Source organism: Culex pipiens, chromosome 3, assembly GCF_016801865.2.
Source record: "Culex pipiens pallens isolate TS chromosome 3, TS_CPP_V2, whole genome shotgun sequence".
Lineage (NCBI taxonomy): Eukaryota > Metazoa > Arthropoda > Insecta > Diptera > Culicidae > Culex > Culex pipiens.
Genome location: NC_068939.1, coordinates 156,020,972 through 156,033,257, shown reverse-complemented (window position 1 = coordinate 156,033,257; position 12,286 = coordinate 156,020,972). Strand labels below are relative to the sequence as shown.

The window sequence follows — 12,286 nt, the reverse complement described above, 5'->3', positions numbered from 1 at the left end:
AGCAGCTTCTTTCTCTTCTCAAACAGGACGATGAAGAGTCTGCCGGTGTTTTGCTGGTGGAGGAGGGCGAGGTTGCAGCGCTCGAGATTGAACTTGACCATGTCCTCGGGAGCTGGAGCTGGAGCATAAGCGGTCGGATGACGGTGCGGTAGTTTTCTGGGACTTGCATGTCCTTGGTGATCGGTTCCCTGTAGGTAATTCCAGGCAGAGCGTCGGAACAAGGCATTGCTTGACCATCTCCGCCAGCAGCACGGCTTCGTTTTCGTTCGGGTTCAGCGAGAATGTAGACAAATATGCCGCCCACTTCGCCTTCGGTTTCCTGCGACGCATTTAAAAAAAACTTGAAATCTTGCAAATAAATTCACTAACAATTTCCTTACCACTTGACATTTGTAATTTCGACCGATTTTGAATAAAAAAAAAATACCCAGCACTTGTCGTTCGAACACGACTAAGTCTATGTAAACAGTGCACGCGAGCTGTCAAATGACGTCACGCTGTAAAACCTAATTAAGTGCTGTGCGGTTCTTTTCGGGTTGTGAAAAGTGAAGAGAAAAAAAAATATCACCACTCAAAGCTCGAACCGTGAAGTGAAAGCACGTCCACCCGTGTCCGCAGCCCGGAGTGACCGCAGGGAACAACACCACCAGAGTGCCAAAATGTTCGAGGACGCGGACAACTTCGCCGACTTCTTCCGTGGGGGCTTGCCCTACTATCTGCTGATCACATTACCGATTCTGATTCTTTGCTCCTCGAATCCGGTGCTCGCGGCCAGCGAGTTCGGTGTCCAGCGGATGGCCCAGTTTGACGTGCACGGAACTCCGTACGGTGAGTTGCTTAGATTGAGTTTTTTGTGTTCTGTGAGGAATCGGAACCGTTCCGAAACGAAAGTGGTCTTCCCCGTCCCCCCGCGTTGAGGTTATAATTTTTTCACCCACTCTGTAGGGTGAATTGGGGGAAAGTTGCCCCCTTAATTAGGTTGTTAATTGAATTAAAGAAAAATATTTTCCTCTGTATTATTATAGGTTGTCGCGCCTCGGCACTGAATCTGGAAGCAAAGTCCCTGTACACCTGGCAAACCTCGAGGCACTGCATCGTGGCCCGCTTCCAGGACATGACCATCGACCAGTTCCGGGAGATCCGAGCCAAGGCAGGCGGCCTGGTCATTCGGCTGCCGGAGGATACCGCCCAGCTGAGTCTGGAGGAGAAACAGGTAGGAAAGTTTATTTTACCCTCTAACAAAATAAATTTTGGTTCAATATCTCTGTAACAGCTTTACTTTCACTTACAAACATCGAATCCACGCAAAATTTTATAATTCGGAGTTTTGAACTACCTGTAAAATTATTTTCATTCCATTTATTCATTGCGAAACCTTAAATTAAAACTAGTAAAACTTTTTCAATAATTCTCTTATATTCCCATAAATAACCACGAATAACTAAAATTTGGAAAAAAAAAGATGATGTTATTACTCATTTTTTGAATCAATTCGCTTTTCATTAGTTCTCACAATTTCAAACTTATGCCACAAAATTGTTGATGTAAAAGCACTTTGTAAAATCAGCCTTCAAGAATTTTTGTTCTCCTACTGTCCAATGGTGCTCTGGTGCACCATTTTGAAAAAAAGTCGTAAATTAACCCAAAAAGATAAAATTTCAAATTCCATGTGCAAGGGCTCTTAAGAAGGTTCCAAATGACTTACGAGCATTTTTTGCCAGCTTGTTTTCCCAAAAATACCCGATTTTTGTTTACGTTTTGCAATTTGGATGAAATTTGGTCAGAAGTTAGTTTATATGTTTCCTAAACATGCACAAAAAGTAGTTGAAAATATTGTCACATCTCCGAGAAATTCAACCTCAAAGTCTTAGTGAATTCGGGCCAGTCGAGAGTTCGTTCAAATGTAAAAAACAACTTAAAATATATTATTAAACATAATGATTGAAAATAGCAGCTTTCCAGAAGAATAATTCTCTTGTTTGCTTTTCTGTTATTTTTATTTTTTTTTATTTGCTAACAAATGCCTTCGAGCGTTGGAACCAACAACACTCAAGCTTTGTTATGCTTTTATGAATTTTAGGATATTTCTGTTGTGATTTACTTACTTTAATGTCATATTCGAACTCTGCGACCTCATTTTGGTCAAATTTCAATGGTTGATTGCCTCAAAAATTACGTAATGATTAGTTCTCTACAATTTAGTAAATTTTTGGAGATTTTTAAATTTCCGTTTTTTTATTTGGATGAAACTTTGTCCATGCATTTCCTATGAAATATTTCATAAAAATTAAAATTTGGTCTAAACTAGGGTACGTTATCCTTTATTGGACCCCTTTCCTATAGTGGACCCTCTGAAGGGTTTTTGATGAAAAATTCAATAAAATCACAATTTCAAGCGTGTTGTTGTCTACAAATCTTTTATTTGGCATGTTCAGCATCATTTAAAACAATGTTGACTGACATTGAATTGTCCTTTTCACCAAAATAAGTGTTCGACATCTGAAATCAGCCATGGCCACTAGCATTTTCACAACAAAACTAAATTTATATTTTATGATTGAATTAACTACATATCCAATCATTTTTTGACTGATTATTTAGCAAGTCGAAATAATGTAAGTTTAAAGAACTTTACTAAAATAAACCGAAGAACTGCTCATTTTCGAGCAAAAATTATTGGGGTCCAATATAGGACAACGAAACTCTAAACTTTTCCAAAAATGGACCCATGTTAATTTAACCTTCAAAAATGAAGAAAACTGTGTATTTTAGCAAAAGTTTCTCTTAAACATACAATAAATCCTTGTTGTTATTAACCTAAACTAATATTTTTTTCAATTATGAGTATAAATATAGCTGTTTTCATGTTAAAAGTACCAAAAATGCTGAAGCCGTAAGAATTTATAATTAATCAAAACTATAGTTAATTGTACTTAACTGAAGCACCATAATTGCAGTTTCAAATGATATTTTATAATAATATATCAAGAACAAAACATTTTTTTTAAATAAACTTGCGTGATTATATCAGCAACTGTAAACAAATCTATTGTTTAGTATCAGTCAACCATTTATGTAATTAATATGGAAAAATTTGCATCAAAATTACTTTTTTGAATTATTTGTATGTTTACAATGGTTTTTAAAACATTTTCTATGAGCTTTTTCGAACTGAAATGTGTTTAAATGTCTGTTAGGTTTTTTTTTGTTGTTTAAAGCTAAATTTGTTAACAAAACATATTTGTTTATGATGAAAAGTGACCAAAATCCTTCTTTTATTCATTATACCTACACCATGCATCACAACATCAAATATCGGTTAAATTTGGTATACAAATAACAGTTTGCCTATAGTGGACCCGGGTCCACAATCGGATTATGGACCCGGGTCCACTATAGGAAAAGGGGGTCCATAACAGGCAGAAAAAACTTTTTTTTTTCAAATGGCCATTTTTTTGCTCAAAACAAATAACTGATGAAACAAATAGTCAAAATTGTTCAAAAGACTTAGATTTCATTGTTTTGTACAAAAGGTTATGAAAAAGTGCTTGAGGAGCGGCCGTGGCTGACTGGTTACGGTGTTCGCTTTGTAAGCGAATGGTTCTGGGTTCGATTCCCATCTGCTCCCAACGAGAAAGTTAAGAACACATGAATTTGAAATAATGAATATTAGCATTAGCATTAGCATTAGCATTTTAGGACGCCCTATCCACGGATGGCTCCACAACGCTTATCCCACTGTTTGGTGTGGTTGTGTTAGACCCTCATCCGGAATAATAATCCAACACGGGAGATACCATGTTTTCATCTTTTGATGAGTGTGTAATACAGCCCAGGGCATAAGGGGGTCCTCGCCGGGTCCAAGCTATCCTTTGGGGAACGGAAGGAATATTAGTAAACACCTATCTAAAGTGCGCAAGGATCCCTACGACACCTTAGGGGTATAGATGTTTGTAGGGAGGTTTTGGACTCAATGTTAGTAGAAAGGCAAGACCCTAGGATATACCTTGACAGGTATTGCGGGTGTGTCAAAAGTTTTTAACTGATAGTGTATTGAGCAGTACCTGCATTAACATTTAAACGTTAAACTCAAACAGCCGGCTGTAGAGTGAAATTAACTATTTATTATGTAAATTTTAATTGAATTTTATTTAATACGTAGAAAATGATTTTTAACTAATAGTGTACTGATGAAAAATTTAGTTAAGGCTTGTTTTTTAGTTGTTGAATTGTTTTATGTTAGTTTAATGTATTTAAATTTAGTTTTGATACTGAGCTGAAATAGTTATTGTTTTGATATGTTTAAAACGAGATTCATAGTATTTCGAACTAAAGACCGACGAAGAAGTCACGAACACGGAAAACCGAAACAAAATTGTCTTATGATGAATTATAATACTGCTGGATTTAAAGTATTAATTCCGAACGCGTTATGTAGTAAAATATGAATTTTCACAAGAGCTAAACACAAAATTACACACACGCGATTAAACTACTGGATTATTTGGCAATATTATTCCTATTTGAAATGCCGGTTTAAATCTTCTTAAATAAATAAAAACATTTCATTCAAGAACAACCCTACTCAAAATCAAACACACTTTACACACATTATAAAAAAAATCCAATTGGAATTCGCTCACCCAGTTCTTTTGAAGAATTTTCGCTTGCGCACTCAACACCAGAGCGTTAGTTATTGTATGTAAGTACTGCCAACATGCACACACACCGAAAGCTCACCCGCACGCTGGGTTGCTATGCTTCACATTTACACACACAAAGGCGTGCGCGCCGCTGAGCCACATCGTCATCGCCAAACCAAACAACACACACACTTTGAATCGCTCCTCTCTCACCGACGCTCTTTGAGAGAAATAACGTGCCAAGTTGGCACTGCCAACACCAACACCAACACCACTCAGCACCTCTTCTCCTCTCACGAAAATAGAACTCTCGCGAAATGCCTCGGCTTGGCAAAAGTGAAAAAACATGGCCGCCTTCAAAATATTAAATCTTCGACCAATTCAAACACTGAATTCTGGTATAATCCCAGGAATTTCGCGAAAATTTCTTCACGGCTGCATGCACGCTCTCACTGCACAACACGTAGCACTAATTTCAACCCGACGCGTCACTTTTTACACGGCTATAAACCAACTTCAAACACTAGCCCCGGACGAACGTGACTGTACCGCACAAGAGCACCACTCTCTCCCGAATTTGAAATAATGAATATGAACGAAAAATCAAAGTCGCTCGAGGCGGGGTTCGATCCTCCGTCCTTTGGATTGGTAAGCAAAAATGCTAACCACTAGGCCATGACGACTTGGTGAGCTTGGACTGGAATTAGGAAAACTGTTACAGAGAGCGAGTTGTGGCGCTATAACCACGGCAAATAGTGTCCAGGGCATTCGTGGAAATACAATGTCCCATCCCAGAGGGTCCCGGAGTACCAAACCTTCTTAGCATGGTGCTCCCAACGAATACAACCAAATCTCGGAGCGTATGGTGGTGTGTCCCCACGCTTCTTCCTCCCCTGTCGATTCAGAATTGTGTTGTTGTTCGAACACTCAGTGCTCAAACTCAACCCAATTACGAGTCATCTCTGCGATACGGCTTTACGCAGTAGGCCTGGCCGCTTTAACGCTTGTGATGTTTCAATGCATTCTAATGCAATGGCGCACTACAAATGTTAATAAATGACAAGAAGAGTGCTAGGTGTCATCTAACCTAAGGCACTCTCCAGGATCCCTTCGAACGATTGGCTGCGCTAGGGTCTGATTAGATTAGATTAGATTAGAAAGGTTATGAAAAAGTGCTTGATCTTGATTTTAGAATAATTTTTATTTACTTTAAAAAGGTCTACTTTTCAGCACTGTACTGCCGTTCTACGCATAATTGTCCCATGTCAGTTTTGGACGATTTTGACTTTATGACGTTTTTAAGTTTAGTTTGATGTGTACTTTGAGAAAATTACATAAAATCTGGTACTCAGTTCGGAAACTCATTAAAAACAACACCAAGTCTGTTTGTCCCATCGTTAAACTTCTACGCATAATTGTCCCACCAAGTATTTTCTTACACGGAATCATTAGTTTTACTAAGCATTATGTCTTGTTTACCTGTTGTATAGCAAGAGAATCACAAATAAGGGTGATAAACCGCTAATTGGGGCGATTAGGGACACATAGGGTGAATAGGAACCCACGGGACTATTATGCGTAGAAAAACAGAAATCGGTCGAAAAATTTCAATCGCGTTTTTATCAGTTGCACTTTTTTGAACATGGGACAATTATGCGTAGAACGGCAGTGTAATGGGTGCTGAAAAGTTGAACTTTTCAACACTGGTATCGAAAAGTAAAATTTTTCAATATGTTTCTGATTTGAACGGTGAATTTACTAAATACATGAATGTTTGACATAAAATTCCACTCTAGAAGCGTTTTTCGAAATGGCAAAACATGTTGTAAGCAAATCGTGTTAAACTTGTTTTTTTCAGCCATTTTTCATCTTTTTGCAACGTGTTGCATAAACTTCTATTAAAATTTAAAAATAAACGAAAATTTATACCTAAAAGTAGCTATAATTTTAAAAAGGGAAAACTTACCCAAAAAATAAATGTAAAGTACTTTTCAATTGCAAATTTGCTTTTGCTTTATAAAATTATTTGTAATTTTTTTTTTGTACAGGCCTTCGATGTTTCCCAAAAAACACTATTTTTTCAAAAATTCACATCTTTTAAACCAGATTTGGCACCATCACGCACCATGGCTCAAAAGATGTCTTTTTGGTCTCCTAAAATATATATATATAATAATTTGGAAAAATTGAAAAATATGTAAACAATTTAAGAATTTAACTTTTAGTGAAAAGAAATTATATAAAAAAAATCGTATTTTTTCCGTTTACCTATTTTTTACAAAAAAAAGTCTTAAGGCTGGTACACATTTTATTTAAATTTTTTGACAAATGTTGAAATTATGGCTTGTTATTTCAATATTTATACAGTAGTTGTTCGGTAACTGGGCTGAGAACGTAGCCCAGTCACCGAATGATGCTCGTTAACTGGTAAAAAAAAAAGTAAATCTTTCCCAGTTCCTGAGGGGAACACCCTTGAAGAGTATCGGGGCCGACATTTACAAAGCGGATTCAGTGGCAGTTCTTTACTCAACTAATGTTAACATGTTAAGGTTAATGTTAACATTCCATAGGTCGCCTCCCTAAGGTGTCGTGATAAGGTCCAGTTTGTGACGATACACTACCTTCCCTAAGCAATCGATTCCAGAAGGGAAAAGATCACCAGTTGTGTTGGTCCGAGCCGGGATTTGAACCCCGATCTACCGCTTACGAGGCGGAAGCGTTACCACTGGGCTACGTGGCTCGGTCATCGTTAACTGGGCTGAACAAAAAATAACGAGGGGACCACCGATGCATAATATTTTCCAGATGAAATATAACAATAAAAGTTACTCAAATTTATTTACAACGCATTTCTTCATTTTTCTTTAATTATAACTTGAAATTAAACAAAAGTTCCCTGGGCCTTGTAAAGTCAAGGGGCATGATTTGATCCTAGTGCATTAGTTAAAATTTGGGTATACATTCTTTTTTATAAGCACTATGGACTCCACTTCATGCTACGAGAACTCGCTTTGTCGCAGCCCCAGGGCTTAAGCGTTGACCGATAAGCTGTCTTCGTGAACTAGGTAGTTCTCCGATAGTGAAAATATCACAATTGCACAAGACACCGCTGCTTCTGTGACTTTTTCACTATCACAATGTGGGATTTAGGTGGGACTTTAGGATAGTACAATTGATTTGTTGCTTAGCATTAGCATTTAAAATAAATCTTTATGCTTTCCAAATCTATTTGATGATAAATTTAGTTGCAATTGTTAAGTTAGAGTAATGCTGTCATTAAACTTTGATTGATGAAGAATACTAGGCATTCGTTTATGTCAAATTGTTCATAGAGTCTCGATCAATCAATAATGTAATGATATCGGACAAAATTCGTTGATCTGTTGAACTAACGGTTTTCGGATTATGGTTGTATCGACCATTGTTGCGAATCGAGGAACTACGGATCTTTTGACGTAAATGGTCATTTCTTTTTCAAATCGCGATTTCTATCCTATTTGTATATCAGTTCACAATTTTTATTGTTTTTTGATAGAAGTAGTATTACAACAGTTAAAGGAACGTTTAGTTTTGAACATTAAGTTTAGAGGATTTTAGATTAAAATTTATATTTTCAATCCAAAGTAGTTAGCAAATGAATATTTGGACTTAAATGAATAATTGAATAAGTTGGACTTATGAATAACACACAACTGTACATTTATTCTAGAGTCAGATCCATACAGCGTCAGTGTTTATTTGGTCGAAGTGTACTAATTCATTGGCAGATCTGATTCTAGTTGTAATGTACGACAAGACTACTGACGGACGTGACAGGACGAGGGCCCAGTTTAGAGGTTTCAACATCAACGATGTGCGGCTGGACCACCCTCCCAAAAAAAAAAAAAAAAAAACTTGAAATTAAACAAAAGTTAGAAAAAAGTTTTTTTTTTATTTATTGAATATGATTTTTGCATCCGTTAACCCGTTGGTCATTTTGGTTTGTTTTGATTTTTTGACGTTTGTCTGCTTTTTAACTGGGCTACGGCCCAGTTATCGAGCGCCCAGTTAAAAAGCAGCCCAGTTAAACAACGCCTAGTTACCGAAAAACTACTGTATTTATTTATTGACATTCATTAACTATCTAATAAAACACGCACCATTAAAAGTTAGCTAGGTACAGGTAGAACCAGCTTGTGGTGAAAAACTCACCTATAGCTTGAGAACTAGCAAAATAGTTTGAAATTTAAATTTGAGTGTGAGAAACATTGGAAAGTGATAAACATTGAATAAAGAAGATAATTTGCGAAAAAAATGTTCACTGTATTCCGACGGGGAAAATTTGTATCTGCCTTTTTCTGGAGTTGTTCCAGATTTTAAATTTTCAAAACTATTTGATACATTCAAAAATTTCTAAATTTCTAATCTAATAATCTATCATCCCCGAGGTGTTTTTCCCATTATTAAAGTGAACAGGCCTACAGCGTTGCTTTAACCGCAGCGAGGATTCTGTGGACGGAAAACATTTTTAACAGAATCTACAAGGGAGGATGCGTGGATATACCGTACCAAACGCTCCTGGTTGATCGATAATTGTGTGTAGTATGTAGGGGGAAGGTTATAGCTTATTGAACGTTATAGAAACGCCAAATCAAATTTTATAGTTTTTGAGTATGAAAAAAATCCTCATTCAAGTTGAAGATATTATTAAGGATTACACCGTGCAACACTGATTTGCGATTCAAGTTATGTGGAAGCATGGGGTTTGGAGAAGCGAGTATTTCTTGTTTTAAACTTATTTTTCTGCAAAAGCTGAGTCAGAAAATCTCTTATTATAAAAACGAGTTGAAAATGAGCAAAATTGGATAACAAAATTCTAGTTTCGCAAATTAATCAATGTGAAGTCGCATATGGGGTATCATAAATATTATATTATTTTTCCTCAATTGAAAAATACCAGCTCTATGCATAATGCTAAAAAAAAAAATTATTCGCTCTACAGCATTGCCTTGGCGTTCTCGATTGCGAGATTCCTACTCGAAACTAGGTGTCCGAAGGCTTGATTGTTGAGGCAATTGCAAACCTCTTTTTACACCTTAGCTTCCATCCACCCCGGGATTCGAACTGACGACCTTTGGATTGTTAGTCCAACTGTCTACCAGCGACTCCACCGAGGCAGGACCCAGGAAGACGACTCCTACACCTGGACTGAGCTAACGACCTAACCTTTTTAGGTTAGTCCGGGGCCAAACATTTACTTCCCGTCCGACGGAAGGCGTGATCAGACAAATCTCGTCTCAAAATTTGCCACCGGGACCTCCTGGGATCGAACCCAGGCCGACTGGGTGAGAGGCAATCACGCTTACCCCTACACCACGGTCCCGGCTCATAATGTTAAAGCACCATTCATAAAACATACTCGGAATCCCTACGGATGCGCCAAACATGTTCACCTCAGCATTATTACGTCAGTGGAAACATAAATGCGATTAGAATGCCGCATGCAAACTTCCCTCCAACTAAATGGATTTACCTATTTGTGGCTGATTTTACTTATTTTTCTCCCTCTCTCTCTTCCCAACAAAATAGCACATCCACCTGCTGGAGCAGGCGATGATGGCGCAGGAGATTTCGATTCCGGTCTACTTTAGCAGAAATCCCAAGCTGGACGAGATCATCAACGACATCACCAAGACGACGACGGTGTCGGCCCAGCAAAAGTCTTCCCAGCAGCGCGAGTCCGCCATCAGCGAGATTCTCGGTTCGATTTCCGCCAACGGGTACCAGATTGTGGTGTCCGGCACGAGCCACAACCCGAACAAGCAGTCCAAGATTCCGATCATCCAGGGTGAGCTGACGCCGAGCGGGGCGGGCAAGCTGAAGACGGACGGCGACAGTAAGCTTCCGTTGATCATTTTGACGGCCCATTTGGACACGTTTGGGTTGGTGAACGGGCCGCTGCCGAATGGGGACGTGGCCGCGTTGCTGACGCTGGTCGAGCTGTTCAGCAAGCTGCACGCCAGCATTCCCAAGTACCGGCTGATGTTCTTGATTTCGGAGTCGGGCAGTTTGCTCAACTTCCAGGGCATGAAAAAGTGGCTCGACACCAACCTGGACGAGAACGTGCAGATTCAGCAGGCCGAGTTTGTGGTGTGTTTGGACTCGATCGCAAAGATGAGCGACAGCATCTTCATGCACGTGTCGAAACCGCCCAAGGAGGGCACGGCGATGAACGGGTTCTACCGGACGCTGAAGACGGTCGCCCAACGCTACGGAAACTACACCGTCGAGGGAGTCCACAAGAAGATTAACCTGGCCGATACGCTGCTCGCGTGGGAACACGAACGGTTCAGCATGAAGCGAATGCCCGCGTTCACGCTGTCCAATTTGAAGGTAATTGTGTTCTACTAGAAGCATATTGTCAAGGTATTAATTCCCACCTTTCTTGCTGCAGTCCCACAAGGACCCGGTGCGCAACACCATCTTCCAGGACGAGGACCCCGAGGAGCAGCTGGACCGGCTGGAGACGAACGTCAAGATTCTGGCCGAGTCGCTCGCCGCCTACATCTACCAGCTTCCGGCCGAAGGCGGCGAGATCTTCACCGGCACCATGGCCATCACCAAAGACACCATCCGGCCGTGGCTGCAGGTGCGCTCGACCCAGCAAAACAACGATCTCAAGGGCGCCTTCGAAAAGTACCTCAAAAACGTCAAGCAGATCCACGAAAAGCCGGACGCCCGCGAGCCCGACTTTATGCTGTACGACGAGCGGGACGCGCTGCTCAACATCTACAACGTCAAGCCGGCCGTTTTCGATCTCTTCCTCACCTTCATGATCGTCGCGTACCTGGCCGTCATCTACTTTGCCATCTTCTACTTCCCAAAGCTGTACACCTTTGTGTGTCGACTGACCGTTAGCAAGACCAAGGTCAACTAGAAAAAAAAACACCAAACACCCTTCTCATCGCACCTTTCTCACAACACTATTTAAAAACTCAAGTTGTGCAAACAAAAAAAAAAACTCAGCACTAGGATTAAGTGAAACCGAAGCTAGAGACATTCATTCATATTTGCATGCAATCAGTAGACGATCCCACTCCTTGCACAACCACACTCACACACAAACACATGCAACCACAACCGGGTTGGCTAGTCGCTGCATTTAGAAGTCGTGTTTATTTTTTTCGTTTTCGTTTTCATTCGCATGACGACGACATACATCGTGTTGAAGTTAGGTTTTCCTCGTTAGATTTTTTGTTGTTGCGATTGTTTAGGTGTAGAGTTTTGAGTGTGGGAAAAAGAAAACGGTAAGCGAGGTAAGGTAGCAAAAGGGAGCGGCACCCGCGTGAGGATCCGAAATACCTGCGGCGTGATTAGGTGAAGGAATAAAGTGAACCTTGAGAGTGAAATTGTTCTGTTTTTTTTTTCTGGTTCTGAAAGCAATCCGAATTTCTTGTTTTATCTTTAGTAGATCTCTAAAAGCGGGACCCGCGGAATTTTTTTTCAAGATTTTTAATTTTGTATATTTTGGCTCGAATGAAACTTTGTCTTTGCATTCCCTATGATGTCAAAAGAAGCCATTTTGTATAAGTTTTTTTCCTTACAACGCTCCTTACTATTATGTGGGCTGGTCAAACAAAATGAGCATCTGAATATTCGAAAAT

At 39.5% G+C, this 12,286-nt stretch overlaps 1 protein-coding gene across 1 annotated transcript; it reads left to right on the top strand.

Annotated features, from left to right (window-relative positions):
• Positions 1-512: 512 nt before the first annotated feature.
• Positions 513-12,031, top strand: LOC120414456 (nicalin). Its single transcript, XM_039575647.2, has 4 exons — positions 513-828; positions 1,026-1,213; positions 10,212-11,015; positions 11,077-12,031. Exons 1-4 carry the CDS (start codon positions 660-662, stop codon positions 11,557-11,559), a joined length of 1,644 nt encoding a protein of 547 aa, XP_039431581.1. The 5' UTR covers positions 513-659; the 3' UTR covers positions 11,560-12,031.
• Positions 12,032-12,286: the final 255 nt, after the last annotated feature.

What these genes read in the sequence shown, in the direction of transcription:
- LOC120414456 (XM_039575647.2), top strand. Translation starts at nt 660, where the DNA reads ATGTTCGAGGACGCGGACAACTTCGCCGACTTCTTCCGTGGGGGCTTG. An exon ending in CGTGCACGGAACTCCGTACG is followed by an intron (nt 829 to 1,025) that starts GTGAGTTGCTTA and finishes GTATTATTATAG; the next exon opens with GTTGTCGCGCCTCGGCACTG. An exon ending in TCACGCTGTCCAATTTGAAG is followed by an intron (nt 11,016 to 11,076) that starts GTAATTGTGTTC and finishes TTCTTGCTGCAG; the next exon opens with TCCCACAAGGACCCGGTGCG.